This window comes from Dermacentor silvarum, chromosome 9 (genome assembly GCF_013339745.2).
Source record: "Dermacentor silvarum isolate Dsil-2018 chromosome 9, BIME_Dsil_1.4, whole genome shotgun sequence".
Taxonomy (NCBI): domain Eukaryota; kingdom Metazoa; phylum Arthropoda; class Arachnida; order Ixodida; family Ixodidae; genus Dermacentor; species Dermacentor silvarum.
The window spans coordinates 166,545,698-166,568,298 of record NC_051162.1 but is presented as its reverse complement, the minus strand read 5'-3'; the positions used below and the strand labels follow the sequence as shown (position 1 = coordinate 166,568,298).

Sequence of the window (22,601 nt, the reverse complement as noted above, 5' to 3'; positions counted from 1 at the left end):
TTGGGAACGTATTTTCGTAGCCATCTTGGACGAGATGGGGTCCCGTGTACGGCGGCCTAAGAGAACTTCGAGTGGATTTCAACCGGAGAACCGCACAGGCCAAATCTCGAAGATCGCTAAATACAACATGTGTCCTTTATTGACGTTGGTCGGTGGTGCACGAATGCTGGAGAACAGATTGGTCAAGTAGCCGGCGTACTCCTGATGGTCAACGTAGTAGAGTAGTCAGACTACACATGGTCAGACTACAGGTAGTGACCCACTTATTAGGAACGCCATGTGCCATAAGAGCTGCCTTCACTGGACGGTGAAACCGCTTTACCAAGCCATTTCTTTGCGGATTGTAGGCCGTGGTCTTGACAAGGCAGATCATGCCTTGTCAGACTGTGACAAGGAAGAAGAATGGTGATGGCAAATACTAAACAGTGAATCACTCTCCGACCAAATACCAGTTACTTTGGTGCTTCTATCCATAAGGCGACGTTTTGTTAAGAAAGTAACTGGAACACCCAATGCATTTCTCCGCAAAGTTCGAGAATTATTATCTCGAAACTGGTGTCATCCCGAGAATTGGTTCCAAGTGGATCCGCCTTGCGAACTCTGCGGCTACAATTTATAAATCGCAATATTAGTTTGTGGCGACGAGCGACCACGTCGACCGGTAATGTTTCAGGGCTTTCGCGGGAAAGACAGACAGACACCCGATCTCTTAGCGTAGCATTTTTAATCTCCGGTAGCCCGTGCCGGTGCGTGCCAGCCGCTCGTGCCTCGTGTAGACGCGAGCGTCTACGTAATTCTCATGCGACGCCGATGCTGCTGCCGCTACAAGTAAAAATAATTAGTGAAATTGTGTTAATTAGTCCATTATGCGTTTCTATTGCTTGTGCAAGTAATATCCGCATCTTTGTGTAGACCAGCTCGTGAACTATAATTATGATATCTGCCACAGGCAACCTTTAGGATTTTTTCAAAGTTTCCGCTGTAACACCATGTATAGGAGGAAATTATTCATTAAACACAATATTTTAAAAACCAATCATATATATTTATTCAGGCTTATCCAGCATATACACAATACAAATGATTTTAGAAAATACACTGCCACCGAAAATCACACATAAATTGAAAAAAAGTTTAACGTCGACTACCTGAAGACAGGAAAAATTAAGGAAAGGAGAGTATAAATCGTCAAATTACGCGTTTCCTGCATTAATATAAAGACAATCAGCTGGAGCGATCCATCAAAAAATTTAGGCCTATGTTCAGGAAACATCTTATAACTACTGAAGACGGCTTTTGAATATCTGTATTATTTTGATCTTGGAAAATATGTGAATTACAACTGTGTTCCGTAACACATTCAATCTGTAATTACTGTGAATCAGTGACATTAAGATTACTCCTGTTACTTCAGCTCTTTTCACGACATGATACTCTAATAGACCATTGTTGGAACACTTCAATTTTCTACAAAATTTAGCTTGTAATATTACTGCTTCATTGCTACCAAATTTAGAACGTTTCTTTGTGTAACTCTTTGATGTGACGAAATGTAAATGTTTTTCACCACTGTGATCATCACTTTAATTTTTGCATCATTTTATGTTCGTGTGTAGCTCGGAACATTTTATTTGTGATTTCTTTCTTGTATTGCAGTTGTTGCGAACTGTGGAGGCCAAGGCCACTGTCAGGTGATTGAATCCGGTAGGCGCTGTCTCCTCAGGTAAGACCTGAAATAAAAAATGAAAATAAAAAATAATTGAAAGCTAGTTGGTGAGGCATATTCGAGGGCGTATTGTTTAAAGGTAACATGTAGGAAAAAAACAGACCAGTACGAGCGCCGACTCCCAGCTGAACTTTATTATCAAAAACATTCAAATGTGTACAAAGGGAGGCTTTTGTTTTCATGAACAAACCAGATAAACGTAAGGCGGGAAGAGCAACCCTTAGAAAGAATTAAACATCAATGAAAGCGAAACATTGCTGAGATGATCGTCAATGCTGCAATGCACGCGTGCGCCATCAATAAACATTAGCTTGAATCAGAAGCAACAACTGTTGGCTTGCTGACACAGTCAACCAGTTCACGCACCATTTGGGCTGCCCCAAAAATGATCTAGAACATCCACACGTCTTTCTGTGAATAGTCAAAAATGTCACAGGCCTGTGCGGCACACACAGCACAGTCACATCGTAAGCTGGAGGAGCGGCTCAAGAGTAGCTCCAATTTCGGCACCACGTACAACAGGGTCTTCGCGGCAAAGTCTATTCGCCTCGTTTTGACGACAACGATCGGAACTGTGCGCCCGGTGTCGACGGCGAGCTGCGGCTTGTAATGCTGTCTGCACAGCAGTCTGCTGAGCCCAATGATGCCTTGTAGCCGTGCACGTAGCCCTATGATTCGCTTCTTCAGCAGCGGTTCCTACTTTGCGAGGAGACGCTATAACGTGTATCCAGAGTACCAGGTACAGTTACATGCAGCATGCAACTGCTATATGCAACTTACATGTCGGGCACGATGCGTTTGCAGGCGCCTTAACTAGATGGCGCTACCATACTGGCGGAGGCTCGGGATCGCTTTGCGCGCCTCGTTTGAATCGCATCTCGTCGTCTGCGCCTGCACGCCTGCCTAGGGAGCGTTTATAGGGAATTTTTCCGCTGCCCGATAGCAAGTGTTTGCGTCGCTCAGTGGTAGGGAATCTGACCCCCACGCAGTGGGCGCGGGTTTGATCCCGGTGGGATCAATCCTTTTTACGCATTTCTGGCGATAGCGGTTACGGTCACAGGCGGCGGCGGCTGGATCGGCCGTATCGGACACCATCGCGAACCGAAACGGCTATTGGAATGAGTCCATAACAACGTACGCTGTAAAAGCCGTCTCTACAATTTCTCACGTAGCACGCATGCTCGCGTAGCCGTTCATTATGGCATCTGCCTGTCTGTCCCAAATGAGAAGCCCCGCAGGGCAGAGAGATCCCATAAGTGATGATTATTCCAGAAATGTCTCGCTTTCTTTGGCGTTTCATCTTTTCTAATTCTTGCGTTTTCATCCTTCGTTTATCTGGTTTGTTCACGATAACTAGAAGCCTTTCGTTTATATTTCAACGCTTTCGATAATAAAGTTCAGTTGGAAGTGAGCGCTCCTCCTTTTTTATGTATGAGCATTTAATAGGTGCGAACATTGCACCCGTTTCCAACATCCACTGCGCTAGCCCCTTGGCGTCCTGCTAATTTGAATTTTACTCGACGCGGCTCCTGCCCTTCTGCCCGTTTTCTCAAAAAAAAATCGAAACGCACTCCAGGGGGGCTATTCTGTACGAGTCCACCTAGTGGACTGTCCACGGCAACCACGGCTGTCGCCATTGGCTGCCGCTTCACGAGTGCGAAGGTGCCAGCCAGTCTCGTTAGCGCTCGTGAAGCGGCAGCCAATGGCAACAGCCATTGCTGCCGGGGTTGCCGTGGACAATCCACTAGATGGACTCTTACAGAATAGCCCCCCAGGTTTATTTTCTCATAACAACGAGTAGTTGTAGCGATACAGCTGGATATAGTAAAAGCAGGAGCTATTCTCGTAATGGCATTGTCGATTGAGAAGTTTCGAGCTATATGCCATAGATAAGATGTAAAATGACACTTGGGATTTCAAGCATCATATATCATTTGCTTAATGTTCCCTGAATATTCCTGCTTGTTGTTTGTAATATGTGGATGTTGCGAAAATAAATAATAATAGCTAAATTCTTCTATGAACAGCCCAAACGACTGAAGAATTAAAATGGAATTTGTGCATCATTTGGTAATTGTCACTCTCTTGATCTGTGAAGCGTTTGCCGCCAATTGTAAGTCTGCTATTTTTGTTCCTTTATCTATTTTATTTTGGAGTATGTTGCATGTTACAGAGTACCTGTCAGGTAGTTGAGCATTTTATATCAATATTTGCTGCATTGTAGGAGTCATGAGGGAGGTAGTGGCCGAATACTGCATCAGGGAGGCCAATTTCTGCTCTGGTGAGGGCGTGACTTTGTTGAAGCTTAGTGGGCCTTCCTAATTTGGTTGCACCTGGACTGGTATAGCCACACTACCTCTCGGCGATTTTTGTTTGCCAGTGTCAGGCGCCACTCCATGCCTGAAAAAGTAGTGGGATGGAGGAGGATTCGAACATACGACCATCAGATTAGAGGCCGGGTGTTCTACCTCTGCTCTACGTCACCAGCCTTTACTTGATCTCCTTAACTTGTTTTCGAGCTTCATTGGAGGTTAGCAAAGAAGCTCGAGAAGAAGTTGAGGAGCGCACAGAGCGATGGAACAAAAAACGTTAGGCCCAACGTTAAGAGAGAGGACGAGAGCGGTGTGGATCAGAGAACAAACTGAGATAGCCATTGTTCTAGTTGACATTAAACGAAAGAAATGGAGCTGGGCAGGCCATGTAATGCGTAGGTTGGATAACCGGTGGACCATTAGAGTTACAAAATGGATAGCAAGAGAAGGGAAACATAGTCGAGGACGGAAGAAATCTAGGTGAAGTGATGAAGTTAAGAAATTCGGAGGCGCAAGTTGGAATCAGCTTGCGCAAAACAGGGGCAAATGTAGGTCACAGGGAGGGGCCTTCTTCCTGCAGTGGACATAAAAATATAGGCTGATGAAGATGACTCTCCTGGCAGCAGCGACCCCTGGCATGCCTTGTGCTAATCTGTTTTCATAATGCCACTGTATGTACGCGCAACTTTGTGCCCCTTTATAGCACCACTCTATATGCCCGTCCTTTTAATGACCTTGACATTAGTGATTAGACGTGTTGACATTCATGTTGCCACTAAATCTTTTTAGTCACGCCCGCATGATTTTTGTTAATATGTTTTCAGTAATGCCACTTCATGCACGCTCAACTTTGTACCCCTTTATAGCACCACTGTACATGCGCATCGTTTTTGATTACTTTGACATTAGTCATTGTACGTGTTGACATTGATGACTACACTAAACCTGTGCACGCCGGTGGTGATAGGCTACCCAAGACTTAGAAGCTTGTTTTCACAGCGTTTTTGTATTTACTATTTTTTAATAATGCCACTCTGTGCAAACGCAAGTTTCCATTCGCGTGTTTGTTGTATTCCTTTTTTTACTTTGTATTTTTGTCTTCTCTTTTTCACTCTTACAACGAAAATGTATAAATTGAGCTCTGTATTCTTGCAATCGCACTCTTGATGAAGGCCAGACCCCGGCCGAAACGTCAGTAAAGTCCTGTTATGTTTTTCCTACGTGCTTCTATTTCTGGAACTACTTCTGTGCCTGTCCTGTGATTCTTTGCTTGACTGATATATATATATATATATATATATATATATATATATATATACACGGCAGAGCGGCAAGTTATTCAGCAGGAAGTAAACAAGATGCTCGCCAAAGGCATTGTTGAGCCCTCATCGAGTCCTTGGGCGTCGCCGGTCGTGCTCGTCAAAAAGAAAGATGGCACGTGGCGTTTCTGCGTTGATTACCGCCACCTAAACCGAATCACTAAGAAGGACGTTTACCCTTTGCCACGAATTGACGACGCTCTTGATTGTCTTCACGGTGCCAAATACTTTTCATCCATTGACCTCCGATCTGGTTATTGGCAGATTTCCGTCGATGAGCAAGATCAAGAAAAGACCTCTTTCGTCACTCCAGATGGCCTCTACCAATTTAAGGTTATGCCGTTCGGTTTATGCAATGCCCCCGCCACGTTCGAACGGATGATGGACTCTCTGCTTCAAGGTTTCAAATGGTCAACTTGCCTTTGTTACCTCGACGACGTCCTTGTGTTTTCTCCTACATTTGAGACGCACCTTGAGCGCGTTGCAGCCATCCTTGACGTCTTCCGCAAGGCTGGGCTCCAATTAAACTCATCGAAGTGCCACTTCGGGCGCCGACAGATTACAGTGCTCGGCCATCTCGTCGATGCTTCCGGAGTACAACCCGACCCGGAGAAGGTTCGAGCAGTAACGGCTTTCCCTGTACCTCAGTCTGTCAAAGACGTCCGGAGTTTTGTGGGGCTCTGTTCTTATTTCAGACGGTTCGTGAAAGATTTCACAGCAATCGCTCAACCACTCACAGAACTTATGAAGAAAGACGTGCCTTTTACGTGGGGTTCCCCTCAGGCTGCCGTATTTTCACGCCTTATCACGATTCTGACTAATCCACCGATCTTGGCCCACTTTGACCCGTCCGCACCAACAGAGGTCCGAACCGATGCCAGTAGTTATGGGATCGGCGCCGTCTTAGCGCAACGCCAACACGGACACGACCGCGTTATAGCCTACGCTAGCCGACTCCTGACAACTGCAGAGCGCAACTATTCGATTACCGAGCGCGAATATCTTGCTCTCGTCTGGGCTGTTTCAAAGTTCCGCCCATATTTGTATGGCAAGCCCTTCTCAGTAATCACAGACCATCATGCGCTGTCTTGGCTTTCGTCGCTCAAGGATCCTACTGGACGGCTCGGTCGTTGGGCTCTCCGACTACAAGAATATCCCTACACAGTGACGTACAAGTCGGGACGCCAACACCAGGACGCAGATTGCCTCTCTCGCTACCCAGTCGAAGACCCGACCTCTACGTCTGAGCCTGACACCGACGCCTGCATTCTCTCTGTTTTTCCTCTGGTCCATGTCGCCGACGAGCAGCGCCGTGACCCGTCCTTGCGTGTCATCATTGACCGCCTGGAATCTCCACTTGCCGACAGTTCCCTTGGCGTATTCACACTTCAAGATGGCGTACTCTACCGCCACAACGTTCACCCCGACGGCCCAGCATTACTCCTTGTGATCCCTAAACACCTTCGCTCGGCTGTTCTCCACGAACTTCACGACCTCCCCACTGCCGGTCACCTCGGTGTGTCACGTACCTACGACCGGATCCGCCGACGCTTCTTTTGGCCTGGGCTTGCTCGCTCCGTTCGAAGATACGTAGCTGCGTGTGATAAATGCCAGCGACGCAAGACACCATCGACGCTACCTGCTGGGTACCTACAGCCAATCGACATTCCCGCGGAGCCATTCTTTCGGGTTGGTTTAGATTTACTTGGTCCCTTTCCTCTTTCTACCTCTGGGAACAGGTGGATCGCTGTGGCCACAGATTGCGCCACGCGCTACGCCATCACCCGAGCGCTCCCTACAAGCTGCGCCACAGATGTTGCCGATTTTCTTTTGCGCGACGTGATTTTATTACATGGAGCTCCGCGACAACTTCTCACAGACCGTGGCCGGACATTCCTGTCAAAAGTTATCGCGGACATCCTGCAGTCCTGTGCCACGAGGCACAAGCTATCCACGTCGTACCATCCGCAAACTAATGGCCTCACGGAGCGTCTTAATCGCACTCTCACAGACATGCTCGCGAAGTATGTCTCTTCAGACCACACAGACTGGGACCTCACTCTGCCGTTTGTCACCTTTGCCTATAATTCCTCGCGCCACGACACAGCCGGCTATTCCCCATTTTTCCTCCTGTTCGGCCGAGAACCAGCACTGCCCCTCGACACAACTCTCCCTGTTCACGCGGCACCCACCAGTGAATATGCACTTGATGCCGCCGCCCGCACTGCTCACGCAAGGGAAATTGCCCGTGACCGCCTTTTGAACTCCCAAGAGAGTCAAAGGCGTTTGTACGACCAGCGACACCGAGACGTGCACTTCCCGCCTGGTTCTTTGGTGCTTCTGTGGTCTCCGTTGCGTCAGGTCGGCCTGTCAGAAAAACTGCTGTCGCGTTACACAGGCCCCTACCGAGTGCTTCGTGCCGTGACTCCCGTCACATACGAGATCGACCCTGACGCCCCATCTGCTTCCCAGTTCAGTGATATCGTGCACGTTACACGACTGAAGCAGTATCACCCTCCCAGCGATGACATTTAGACGCTCCGGGACGTCGCTTCTGCCGCCGGGGGATTATGCTACACGCGTGTGGTATTTGATTGTTTGACCGAGGCGCGCGGGCGCCAGCACTCGAGAAAAGAAGAGGAAGAACGAGCTGGGCTCGCGCTGTGAACCTAACCGGTCAGCGCTGCAACAGCTGTTGTAAATACATCTTGTAAATAGTTGCCCGTCTTACTGACTCGTTCTTCGCGTAACAATATCTATATATATATATATATATATATATATATATATATATATATATATACATAAGTGTGTGTGTGTGTGTGTGCCAGGATAGTATTTGACCACAAAGACGGTCAATACACCCTCACCTGGCAGTAGGACTCCTGCACTGTGACCTCCACTAACATCTGAGTTGTACGAACTGCGATCCATTACATTCTTTGCACACGTGGTATTCTTTGCGTTTGCAGGCAGGCGTTTTTTATACAAAGTCTACGAATGTGAGAAAAAATAAAATATAATATAAATGAAAGATGTTATGACAAGGTTCATTAATAAACATCAAGATAATTTCGAAATAATGCTACCTACATATACATATCACTATATAAATGCATATAATATATGCTGTTTGTAATCCTGCTCTCTGCCACAGGGCGGAAGACAGCACTCGCGTTCATGTTATACACTCTCGCGCAGCTTGTACTTTTTTAACACCGCATGATTATGCGAATATATGCAGTGATGATTTCCATCTGCTGTGATTTTTAGAACTGCCCGGCCATTTTTTCATTTTGTCGCCGTGCTGTGACTAGGGTTTCATTGTGCGCATGTCGTGTGGGACAACGCGATAAGTGTCTAGTGCCTCTATATATACCTGTAACGCAACCACACTTGTATTCACTCCGACGAAGGCCGGTCCTCCGGCAGAAACGTCCGTCAGTAAATATGCCATAAACGTTCGTCTTTTTTTTTCCTTTTTTTGAATATACCTTCGGGTCTGGCGCGCAACCCTTCATCTTTTATGCCTTACTCGGTGCCATAGACCCTGCCAAGACGACGTTATGGAAGTTCCCCTGCACGCCCCCGAATACTGTTATTATCGGTGACTCGCAAATGAAATATCTACATCAGCACTTTGAAAGCCGTTTGGCTGGTACTCATGCCTTCATCACGCAAACCGGCGCCTGCATTGCAGACGCTGCTAAACTGCTGGATTTTGTTCCCGACACTTCAACAACCCTAGTGCTTCACGTGGGCACAAATGACCTTCTGTCTACGAGCGGTGCGACTGCCTTCCGAAATTACCGGTAACTTTTGAACAAAATTATGTCGGAACTGCCTCACATATGCCAAGTGTATGTAAGCCTTGTGCTACCGAGGAGCTTGAACCGGCGTCGAGGTAGCATTAGCAACGTGACTCTGGTGCAACGTTGCAACAGGGAGGCGATGCACGTTAACAGGCTGCTGCGCGACTTATGCCGCAGGACAAAGAAGGTATTCTACGTTGATCACGGCTTCGAATGGTTGCCGTTGTACCGAGTATTGGCTGCGGACAGCCTCCACCCCAGTTTTGAGGGTGTTAGCTTGTTGGCAGGCCATTTCCGTCTTCTGTGTTACAGAAGACGTGTCCTTTCTTCTAACGATTGGTAAGACTGTAGTTCAGCGCCTTCAGGCCGCACCAGATCCCAGACATCGCAGAACGGCAGGAGTACCGTAACCCCGCCTTACCAAGTTTTGACAGCAACGTCGTGCCCCCACAGTAAGGATCCGCCCATACCTGGCATCGCATCAAGCACAGACACCGTTGCAGCAAGCCTCGGTGATGTGTCACCACGGTGTCCTGACAGCATCACGGCAGGACCGTCCAGCGAGGCATCTGGTGCATCTCCCGCTAGAAATCACACCGCCTTCGTGATGGTACGCAATGCCAGGATGAACTCTGCTTCAAATTGACTCCGTACCGGTAATATTCTTTTTCCCGCTCATTCGAAGAACTTTCTTGTAGTTAGAAAGCTGGTTGACAAGCGTGTTCGTGCCGAATCTCATATTGATGCGCTGAAGAAATATCTGAATGCTTCGATCATATCAAAGGGCCTGAGAATCAAATTACGCCCAGTGACTTCTGAATTATGCAGTGTCGATAAGACTAGATGGCAGTGTGTGTTAAATACTGCATCGCTTCAACTAATCCACACCTTAATATCCCTCTATGAGCCCTGTGTGTCGACTTATTGTAAGGAAGAGAGCGCTATGTTTTCTTTGCTTACTTCCCCGGACAAATGTTCTCTAGCACATTACCCGGCACAAAAAGCAGAAACACTGAGTAAAACAAAATCTAGAAAGCTGTTACGCGACAATGTTCCCTACGGTGCGCCTGCCGAAGAAATAGGAACGTTCTTTTTTGAAAGTACTCCCCTAACGCACGCACCACAACATCGCCCGCCGCCTGCAGGAAACGCAGACCACCAGGATCTTCATTCCCAGAAAGAGGTGTCGTCACAGAATAGCAATATCATAAACCTTTCGAACATGGCTTTGTCGTCAGTTGAAATTGCGGCACTTTCGAAATGCTTAAGTTTTTGTCCCGCAACTGGTGGTTTTAGCGAGTTCCAGCTATTCAAGGACTTAGACAATTTCGCTCGAAATTTGAGGTTGCACGAGTTCTTTCATGGACGAGCATGTGAAAGCGGTGCTCGCGATATACTTGCGTCTCAAAAGCATTGGACACCCCCGGCACAGCGAGACAAATGCTTAGATTTATATATCCGAGCGGTACAGGATGATATTCTCAACGCCTATAATTAAGGTGCATACGCCCTTTCGTCGCAACCTATCTCGGAATGAAACCAGCGCCTTGGAGTAATTAAGCTCCCGCCAAGACGTCGTTATCAAACCAGCTGACAAAGGAGGAGCGATCGTAGTAATGAACCGCGAAGACTATATTATATAATGTAACAAATCGACAGTTAACCAACCGTTTGTTTTATCAAGCTCTTCCCTATGACCCAACCAGTAACTTTAAAAGCAAGGTTAAAGAAACGCTGTCGGAGCTCCTTCAACAAGAACTGATAGACGAAAACACGTGCCGGTCTCTTATGCCACTCAGTCCAGTAGCAGGTCGCTTTTATGTATTACCAAAAATTCACAAGCCAGGGAACCCAGGACGTCCAATTGTTTCAGGCGTACAGACTGTTACCGAGAGCCTTTCTCGGTATGTAGACCAGCTAATCAAACCAATTCCCCCAACCTTCCCCTCTTACTTGAAAGACACTAACCATTTCTTAAGCGAAATAGTAGACCTACGCATTCCCTCTGGTTCACTGCTTGAGACGATGGATGTCGTGTCCCTTTATACAAATATCCCCCATCTAGACGGCATTCGTGCTTTATCCCTTGCCTATGGACAAGCTGCCATTGACAATTCCATTAGCGTTGTCACACTGGACACCTTATTGAAACTCATTCTTTAATTACATAATTTCGAATTTAATGATTGCCATTATGTACAGGTCAGTGGCACTTCTATGGGAACACGGATTGGGCCGAATTATGCCAACATTTTTATGGGCATACTGGAAAATGAACTTCTTGAAAACTGCACCCTAAAACCTGTGTAATATAGGCGTTTCATTGACGATATATTTCTTGTAAGGCCCTATGGTGAATCGACCCTCCTTAACTTTATAACTGGCTTCAATAGCGTCCACCCGAGCATTAAGTTTTCACATAACCACTCAACTGCAGAGATTGACTTCCTCGATGTTACAGTGTCAATAACCGGAAATAATTTGACAACCAAGCTTTACAAAAAGCCAACGGACTGGCGCCAATATCTCCATTTTCAAAGCAGCCACGTTCGTCATTGTAAAACCGCGGTCCCTTATAGTCAGGTACACCGTATTAGGCGTATATGCCCTGAACAAAAGATTTTGATGCTTCACTGTGCAGAGCTAAAGCGCACACTCGTGGACCGCCAGTACCGTAAGGAAATTATTGATGACGCAATAAGACGAGCCAATAACTTGAAAAGGGAAGATATTCTCGTGAAGTCAAAGCCGGCGGTGACCACTCCTGCTACTAACCTTATTTTGATGCACTCGGCGTCTATTCCGAATGTTTCTGCCATTCTCAAACGGCATCAAAATATTCTAGGCGAAAGTGAAATACTTAGAATAATTTTCCCAGAGGCATCGCGAGTAGTGTACCGACGTTCAAAAAAGATTCGCAATTTGATAACGTCTTCGAAAGTCAGTGCGCGCGTACATGCAGGTTGTAATCCATATAGTAAACCACGCTGTAAAGTATGCCCGCATATGCTAACCACGCGATAACAGCGAAAAGCAGTGCTTCAAACTTCGCGCTCCGTATCAAAGGCAGCTTCAACTGTGACACGTCGAACGCCATTTATCTGCTTGAGTGTGGTACGTGCCACCTACAATATATTGGTCAAACAGAAACGCCGTTCAGAATCCGATTCAATAATCATCGTTCTCTCGCAAAGCATCTCCCACACCTTCCGCTGTCAAAACACCTGTGCTTAACTGGGCAATCTTTTGACAGTATCAGAGTGGCTATACTGGAATCTGGTTTTCCTTCCCACCACGACCGTTTAGTCCGCGAATCTAGCCTGATATACAAGTTCAACGCCCTTCCTTGTGATAATAACGAAAACATCGGAAAACTAACCTGCATCAGCAACTCACATTGAACAGCTCTTATATATATATATATATATATATATATATATATATATATATATTGCTTGTGCACGTGCTCACTGTGGCTGTTTATACGAGGTTTTACTAGATTGAAAGTTTGTGTTTGTGCCCGGTGACTGGCAGCTACGGCTAAGGAATTCTCTGCACGGGTCACGTGCTGACTGACTATTGTATTATTGCAGTACTGGGAAGTTATTATTTTTTGTGAATTCATATTATACCGGTTTTTTTCCACGTGTGCATTGTTAAATCTGTCCACGGGCGCATTTTTAATCCTGCTTTCTGCCGCAGGGCGGAAGACAGCACTCGCGTTCATGTTATACACTCTTGCGCAGCTTGTACTTTTATAACGCCGCATGATTATGTGAATATATGTAGTGATGATTTCCATCTGCTGTGATGTTTAGAACTGCCCGGCCATTTTTTTCATTTTGTCACCGTGCAGTGACTAGGGTTTCATTGTGCGCATGTCGTGTGGGACAACGCGATAAGTGTCTAGGCCTCTATATATACCTGTAACGCAACCACACTTGTCACTCCGACGAAGGCTGGTCCTCCGGCCGAAACGTCAGTCAGTGAATATGCCATAAACGTTCGTCCTTTTTTCCTTCTTTTGAGTATATATATATATATATAGATATATATATATATATACTGTAGTGAAGAAGAGGGACGATGCAGTGGCGCATCCTTATCAGCGCTGTCTAGTGGGGTCAGTCTCTCCAGCGCATCGCTCGGACTACGCCACTCGCGCTCGCGGTTCCTTGAACTGACCCAACGGTTGGCCCTAACGCATGTGAGTAATAAACGCCTTTACAAGTGGTGGAGGTGCTGGGTACTGGTTTCCTAAGGCACCTTGCAGCAATGTTGTACAGCTTATTCGGGTACCTTTGTACTGCCTGTCTGAACATGACGGCTGCACGCTGCTGCGCATGGCTTCAGAAATGAAAAGCGCAGCGTAGACATAGCGGCCGCCACGAGCAGTCCTTGCGTTCACCCTTCGGACAGCAGCCAGGCATTGCTTCCTTGTGCCCCTTGCCGTCTCTCCTGTGCAGCTTCCAGCACGCTGTATTATGAGATCGTTGCATGTCAACAAGTGCGTTAACCAACCCATCCGCAGACTTTCGTGAAGGTCGGCGAGCTTCCGGGTGCCTGTGCGCTTCACAATTTTCTTTGGTGGACCGTGCGAAACGAGGCAAACTGCTTTCGCATCAGTCGGCGAGCCTTCAGTTGAAGTCGGATCAGATGACATGCTGCTACAGTTGTCGGGTATCACAGGCGCAACGGACGCAAGAGAAAAGTACCACTCGCGTTTCGACGGTTGCAGGCTTGTCCGCCATCATAGAGTAACGAACCGCCGCCGTGGTTTCAGATTCCGAGGAGTAACCGCTGCTACCGCTGCCTAGAGGTGTGCGCCGAGATGTCGGGATGCCGCCGCCGACGTCTTGTGCGTCGGGTTTGGCGCTCCGGGTTTGGCACTCCGGGTTTTGCGCTCCGGGTATTGGCAAGTGCCTATGTAAGAAGTCGATCGGCCGAAAACAGCCTTTATAACGCCCGACGGCTTGTACGAGTTCAACGTCATGCCTTTTGGACTCTGGAATGCGCCCGCGACCTCCGAGCGCATGATGGACACAGTTCTGCGAGGCTTAAAGTGGCACAGATGTTTTTGTTATCTTGACGACATTGTCGTTTTCGAGCCTGACTTCACCACGCACCTCGAACGCCTTCGGCGTGTTTTGACGTGTTTATCGAACGCAGGCCTACAATTAAACATAAATAAGTGCCGATTCGCTGCGCAGCAACTCACGATACTTGGCTATGTGGTGTCCAAGGATGGCATTCTCCCAGACCCCGACAAACTTCGCGCCGTCGCCGAGTTTCCCAAGCCAACGTCCACCAAAGAAGTGCGCAGTTTCATCGGTCTGTGCCCCTACTTCCGACGCTTCATTCGGAATTTCGCCTCCATCGTATCGCCCCTGACGAAGCTCATAGGGGGCAACGGGCTCCTCACCTCGTGGTCATCAGAGTGCCACGAGGCGTGTAGTTTGCTGACTCCTCCCCCCCCCCCCACAATTATGCACCACTACGACCCGACAGGCCCCTACAGAGGTACACACCGATGCCAGCGGTGTTGGTCTTGGCGCTGTCGTCGCGCAACGCAAGCAAGGCTTCCCTGAGCATGTCGTTGCTTATGCCAGCCGAACGCTTACGAAAGCCGAGAATAACTATACCGTGACTGAAAAAGAATCTCTCGCGATCACCTGGGCTCTTATTAAGTTCCGGCCATATTTGTATGGCCGCCCATTTGATGTCATCACGGACCACCACGCACTATGTTGGCTGGCGTCGTTGAAAGATCCGTCCGGCCGTCTTGCATGTTGGGCATTTTGCCTGCAAGACTACGACATCCGCGTACTCTACCGCAGCGGGCGACACCACTCGGACGCCGATGCCCTCTCGCGCTCTCCCTTGGCTGCCAACAATATATCTCGGTTGACTGTGTCTTCCATCGACCTTCGCACCATCGCTTCCGAGCAGCGCAAGGACCCCTGGATTGCGTCGATTATAAGCTGTCTCTCTAATCCATCGACCAGGTCAACAACCCGCGCGTTGCGCCGTCAAGCTCACCATTTCGCCATTCGCGAGGACCTGCTTCACCGGCGCAATTACAGCTCCGATGGTCGCCAGTGGTTGTTAGCAGTGCCTCGCAGCCTGCGTCCCGAAATATGCGCAGCTTTCCACGCCGATCGCCAGTGTGCCCGTGTTGGCGTTTTCAAGACTTACCAGCGCCTTCAACAGCGGTTCTACTAGCGAGGGATGTACAGCTACGTTCAAAAGTTCGTACGCTCTTGTCCCTATTGCCAGCGCCGGAAATCTTCACCCCTCCTCTCGCCATCTGGGCTGCAACTTTTACCTTGCCCCTACCCGGCCCTTTGGGCGCGGCGGTATAGATTTGTACGGGCCCCTTCCTATGACTTCGGCTGGAAACCGTTGGACCATTGTGGCAGTTGACAATCTTACGCGGTACGCTGAAACTCCGGCGCTTGCGGCAGCTACAGGGCGCGACGTTGCCTCCTTCCTGCTTCGTCAATTCATCCTACGTCATGGGCCACCCCAGGAGCTGCTCAATGACCGCGGACGAGTCTTCCTCTCCGAAGTAGTTGAAGCTGTTCTCAAAGAGTGCCACGTTGTTCATCGCACAACAACGGCGTACCATCCTCAGACCAGTGGACTCACTGAACGATTCAACCGTACGCTCGGTGACATGCTTTCAATGTATGTCTCCTCCGACCACACGAAGTGGGACGCCATTCTGCCGTTCGTCACCTACGCGTACAATACCGCTACGCAGATCACTACTGGGTTTTCGCCATATTTCTTGTACGGCCAGCACCCATCGCACACCATCGACACAATGCTACCATACCGGCCCGACGCATCTGAATGTGCGCCCATTTCTGATACGGTGAGACATGCCGAAGAGTACCGCGACCTCGCCCGGGCCTTTACCTCTAAAGACCAAGAGCGCCAAAAGAACACTCGCGGTGACACCACCTCTGCGCTCCCCTTTCTTCCTAGAGCGCTTGTGTGGCACTCTTCCTTCCACTGCAACTGGTCTGTCTTCCAAGTTAATGCCGAAGTATGAAGGTCCCTACCGCATCGTCGAGCGTTCATCACCCGTCAACTATGTGATAGAGCCCGTAGAACCTTCGTCGGACATGCGCCGTCACCGACGCGACATTGTCAATATCGAGCGCCTCAAACCGTATTATGACTCACTAATAGTGACGAACTGTTAGGTCGCCGGACGGCTCCCTTTTTCGTCCCCGGGGTAATTGTAGTGAAGAAGAGGGACGATGCAGTGGGGCATCCTTATCAGCGCATCGCTCGGACTACGCCGCTCGCCCTCGCGATTCCTTGAACGGACCCAAAGGTTGGCCCTAACGCCTGCGAGCAATAAACGCCTTTACAATACATATTGCTACACGCGTGTGGTATTTGATTGTTTGACCGAGGCGCGCGGGCGCCATCACTCGAGAAAAGAAGAGGAAGAACGAGCTGGGCTCGCGCTGTGAACCTAACCGGTCAGCGGTTAGGTTCACAGCGCAACGTCAAATTAGGTTCATTTTCGTTTGCATAACAGGACAATGAGAGTAGCCAAGCGATTTTCCGAACGCTTCTCTGCGCAGTAAGTTTATTAAGTACAAAGCACTTAACGAGCCCGGGCTGTCGGCATCTAATGTGATGCAATGTCGTCGCGGTCACGCGCAAAAACAAGATCTGCCGAAAAGTCGCGTCTGGTTCACTTGGTATATACCAAAATTAGCATGGAAGGGTACGATTGTATGACTAACATGACTGATAGGCCATGACATTAATAACATCACATGCTCGTCAGTTACGTCACAATTAACGATAATAAAATCACGTTTGGTGCAAACCCGCATTTGATATGCGGGTATGAGCCAGGCATATGCGGCAATTAGCAGAAACTCAGGCAAATCGCTTCCGAAACGCCAGTCGGGTACCAGCGCAGCGCAAGAGAGGGCACCACCACCCCACAAGCGCTGGATTCCTCCTTATTTGTGCAAGAAGAGCACAAGAATACCACAAGGGAAACACCGGCACACTACTGATTCGCACTTCCCCAGGTTTCACGTTAATGGAGCTTCATTAGCGCTGGATTTCAACTACGCAGGGCAGAATTAGAATCAGGCGCTTAATGTAGCTGCAGTTCTGCTCAAATCCTACGCTTGTGCAGTTCAAACCAACGGTGAATTAACCTAAGAGAAACACCGGCGCATCACTGCTTCGCAGTTCCCCAGGTTTCACATTAGTGGAGCTGCATTAGTGCTGGATTTGAACTACGCAAGCGCAGAATTCGAGCATGATTGGAGCTACATTATGCGCAGGATTTGAGCAGGAATTTAGCTACACAAGCGCGTGATTTTTTTTTCCATGTGAAGATAGCCGATTAAAATGTGGAGTTTATTGTGCGTCCCATAGAGTTCTTGCAGCAATTCATGTGTTGTCTCATACTACACCGTTGCAAAATAGTTCGAAAAGCGTGATTGAATTTCCTAGAAAGTGGTTGCTGCACTTACCTCGCTATGGCTCTTTTAATTTTTAGCGAGTCTCAAGAACTGGAGAAATTATGGCAGTATTACTGGTATAGTAATATCTCTCAACGCATTTTTTTCCAGCCGCTGAGCAAGATCGCTCTTTGTTCTACTTTGCACAGCAAAACTTTCAGCTGACACCCAAAAACTCCACCCGTCTCTTATACCTGGTACTCTACGCCACTTGCACAACGTCATCTCAACTTCAAGCGAATTTTGGGGGGCACGAAATCGCCTAATTCATCAGCGGTCGCACGCGCCATTGAAATGTGCTGCAGGCTACTGGACAGCTTTCGTCATTCGCGACTGCGTTAAGTTTTGAGCACAATTATTACCTTGGTTTCATGACATTTTGTCATTTCTATTTTGGCTGCCTTATTACTGTATTTTTGTCCTTAATTATTCTGTGATTATTGTATGCTTTTTAACCGCGGATCTGTTGAAGCCGGCCGTAAGTTGTGCCGCGAGCCGCAAAACATCGCTGAGGGATGAGTCACCTGGGTTGAGTAGCAACCACCTGGCGGGGTGGCGTGTGCATCGCCTCCTCTCCGTTCCGTGCACATGTTGCCTTGGCATGGGACGTTAAGGAGAGGGAAGGAGAGCAAAGCTCAGGAGACAGAAAAAAAATGACAGCAGATCCACGAGGTGAATGATGATGAGTGGGCGAAGCTCCGGAGGGAATCATCGGATCTCCCGCTTAAAGGGACGCTAGCACAAACGCGTTAGAAACGTGCAGTACTCTCTAGTAAGGGGGAGCGGCCACAGCGTCTTACGCAGCCATTTACACATGCCGGAACGTGCACCGTGTTTGCCGACGCCATCACATGACTGCTGAGAGAGTATACCACCCGTATTCATAAACGCTCCTCGACTTGAACTTGACTTGCCACCGCTTTGGGCAGCGCGTTCGAAACGCGTTGAAGGTAAGGCGGAGAGGCCACAGCGTCTTACACCAGCTTCTTACACGGGCCGTAACGCGCTAGCACAAACGCGTTAGAAACGCGCTAGAAACGCGGCCTTTCGTTAATGTTGGGTATTTATAGCCATCGTGGTGCGTTTGTCCATGTCCGCTTCGTGGCGTAGTGGGCTAACGCCGCGCGCTCGGAGGCGAGGGGTCCCTGGTTCGATTCCGCGCTACGGACACAACTTCGGAACTTTTTTCTCATTTTTCTCAGACTGGTTACACACTACTACTACTACTACGACGGGGACGGCATTTTCATTTAGGGGCTTCGCCCCTAAAAGAAAATTAGAGCCAGAGAGAGAGAGAGAAAGAAATTGTAGCTACACCAACGAGCCAACGCACAGAGCTGCTGCCGAAGCGGCCCGCGTTTCCCCGTGTCGGTGACTGCAGCAGGCGCCTCTGGCGTCGGCTCTACAGGTTTCGATCAGCGACACCCAGGCACATGTGGAGGCACACCTTGGCCGCGACGCCACCGGGGCAACAAAGCTCGGAGCCGCCGCGACGGCAGCAGAACTCTTCGTTCATTCTGTGGAGAGTACATGTACCCTTGACCTAGGACGACCAAAGAAGATCCGGACACCCGAAGAAGAAGTCGTTCATCTTGAAGCGCGTCGTGCGGCCAAGCGATAATCGGCGGTGAGCCGATTCGGAATACCGTGCCTAGCAGCACTTAGCATTTCCTAGCAAAACATAGTCCAGCCTAGTAAAACCTGGAAGAAAAGCTAGGTCGATCACCAGCTCCGCTGTTTACTCCTGCCTTGCACCACCTAGTGCAAGCTGCCCAAGTTTTTTGTGTTGAAAACAATGCACTTGTAAACCTCGTAGTAACGTCGTGTATACCGACCTAACTGCTCCTTGCCTTGTGACAACATTTTGTCGCCTTGTCTAACAGGTCCTCTTGTCGCGTGGTAACAACACAGTTGTGCAAGAGGACCTGTCTTCCTCAGGGTCTTGATGCAGACAAGGGCATTGTCGTTATGCTCGCTCCAGCGACGACATGCTTTGTAAGACCACTGCTGGCCACCTGACTGTTGATCACTGGAGAGTTAAGAATGATACTGGAAAAAATGTTACACTTTGTGTTTTCTGTTTTCTTCTACAGACTGTGCCCATCAAAATGAGGAATTTTACTACTGCAAATCTAAAGGCGAGAAGTATCCACAGCTGTGCCCGCAATTACACGACACGTGTGGCAGTATAGGAGAACAAATATGCGTCTGTAAAGAAGGCTACTTTCGGTGGGACTTTTGGGAACCTTGCGTTACGTGGAGAGAATGCGGTAAGAGCCTTCGAACACGCTTGTACTACGGAAAATAGTGATACGTATTTTGGATATCTAGTGCAAGTGTAAGCAGCTTGTTTCAAAGGCTACGCTAAGTGTTGATCAAATGAATATTTTGAAACTTGAACTGCACTTGAAATATGCTTTGTTGCATGGCGGCAATTTAACGTGGCAGAATGACAACCAAGGATTACAAAGGACAAAATGCACACCCCAGGCTTGCGGCCAGTGATTATATACACATAGGGGGGCGAAGGTGATTTGATCGCCATATGGGCCACGTGTCAGAAAGGGAACGATATCACGCAAGTACACATGTACAGATCTGCCACCCTCCCCCCACACTTATTTTGGAAACAACAGTATAACCGCAACAGATTATGGCACATAGCGATCATGTGGGCGGTGCTGTCTCTGTGGGTAACGATGTTCGTTAACAGAGTTTAAAGGCTCCACCGGTTCGCGCTGAATGATCGCCGTGGTGTCGTTATCGGTTGAAGAGTCGGTAGCTGGGACCTGATGGCTTCTCACGAAGGGTAGATCGAACTCCGTGGTGTCAGTGTTACCCTTGCGAATGTGGGTTTGATGACGCACCCACTGGAAAACACCATGTGGAGTCACGACACTTAAAAGGTATGACACAGGTCCTGTACGGGCGAGAACTGTTGCACAGAGCCACTTTGCTCCCGGTCGGAAGTTGCGCACCCGAACGTCATCACCCACACCAAATTTTCTCGCGACGCTTGAGCGGGTACATAAATAAAGGTCATTTGAAAGACACATACTAATATTTCGATTTGTCTAGTTTTTGCAGATGCTTTTGTAAGGTCAACAATATTTTTGAGCTGCCAGTGAAATGGTTAAAAAGCTTTTGCAGAATTACAAGCTCAAGTTAAAAATAATAACGGTGTACTAGGTGAGCGTCGTGCAGCATTACTGCTAATCTGAGCACGAACAATCATAGTCCTACTCTTGGGGAAATACGAGGGCGGCAGTACTGATTCCAGTACAATTTCCGGTAGGCAACAAACTACAAGGTAGAAAATGGATAGACACGCCGTGCAAGTCCCTTAGTGCAGAATCTGTAATCTCCTACTATAATATATAGGCTTCCAATGGACGTAAGGCACCGTCTAGGGCGTCAGAGAAATATTTATTGCCTCAAGGTTAGGATAATTAAGAATGTAAACTCCACGTTGTCGACAAGTAACAGCGGTAACACAACATCATTGGGGAATCTCTTTGCCTCTGAGGGAGCATAAATGCGCTGCATCTGGTAGTACCGCTTCTGAATCCTTAACAATTATTTGCTTTAAAAGTGTGCTAAATGGTATTCGCTGTTAGTGTATTCTTCAATGTCAAAGTTTTGTTCACAGTACCACATACAAGGTGATTCACATCGCTTCATCAACACTTATAGCAGTGGTATGTCGTGGGAGGGAGAAACCAGGACCTACGACTTGAAGTCACCTGACAATTCAGAATGTATACTGCGCATTTGCTTAAACACAATACCACTGACATTAGAACCGTCGAAATATTTCGTTAAATGCAAAGGTCGTGCCTAAAGAGAGTGCAAAGTTTGCTGTGAAGAACAAGATGTGTTTGCATCTGTTTACTCCTATTTTACTTGTCAACTGTGATTGGCGCCTGCGAATTACGAATCAAGTGACGTAATGAGGCGTTTGGGCGTGGGATATATGGGTATCTAAACCGTGTTGTGAAAAAGAGCAGAGGAATACGGGGCCTTGTGTCTGAATTGAGCAGACTGAAAATAAATCAGACGCCGACAGCAGGTAATGTGTTGGAAGAGGGGAAGATACGATGGCCTACATTTATCTACATTTATATATTTAGCTTACATTCATCTACATTTATCCACAATCTTATATGAGGGCCACAGCTCGATCGCCAATGAAAAAAGACATAGTATTACTGGAAAGACGCTAAAGCTAACGTAGAAATTTCGCTTTAGCGACATGTTCTCTTTATCGGCTTTTCATGACTACCTGATATACAGTATATCTAGAGATTTAGCGCGCCATAATTTTGGTTTCAACATTGTCGTCGTCCTCCATTGTTTACTCATTTTCCGGCTCAGCTCTTCAAAACGTGTTCGATAAGACACGGCATCTGGCGGTAGCTGACGGCACAACTGATATTAACCATTGCTTTAATCGTGTCGGCTAACATTCACGAAAGGCAATTTTCCTACGCGCAAGTATGAATTTTTATGGTCTAAGCTGCGGGTCACAAACTTCCACTATTTATGTAAATGGTGTTAACTTGTCCCAAGCCACCCCATAACTTGCTATTCGGGAGGAAATATATATATATTGTTGGCGTGCAGTCAAGACTAGATGTTCATTGGCCCCGCAAGCGATCTCCATGCATCTCACTATCGTTGCGGCAACTATTGACCCTTTTCGCGGTGATCCCGTGGGCGCTGCCATGTTTGATCACGTGGTGACGCGTCCATTGCATGCCTCAACTGCCTCCGTTGCCTCCTTGTTTACAATGAAGTGTATGACGCCGGCGCGGCTTAGAAAACCTTAGTCTTGGGAGATATCATAAACGGTGACTGGGTGAATGACACGAAGCTTTGATCACAGCTTCAGAGGACATGAAAAAGCGCTTTCGGAGCTGACTAACCTA

The 22,601-nt window shown here is 48.0% G+C and overlaps 1 protein-coding gene across 5 annotated transcripts in view; it reads left to right on the top strand.

The window, feature by feature from the left end:
- The window catches only part of LOC125940374 (uncharacterized), a 101,480-nt gene that overhangs the window by 8,923 nt on the left and 69,956 nt on the right, over positions 1-22,601 (top strand). For 3 of the 5 annotated variants that reach the window (XM_049656463.1, XM_049656459.1, XM_049656460.1), the window contains exons 2-4: positions 1,657-1,723; positions 3,754-3,839; positions 19,767-19,943. In XM_049656463.1, the coding sequence (XP_049512420.1) occupies positions 3,776-3,839; positions 19,767-19,943 (241 nt within the window). In that variant the 5' untranslated portion in view covers positions 1,657-1,723; positions 3,754-3,775. The remainder of the gene's footprint in view (positions 1-1,656; positions 1,724-3,753; positions 3,840-19,766; positions 19,944-22,601) is intronic. The other 2 variants (XM_049656462.1, XM_049656461.1) reach the window with 1 other exon arrangement.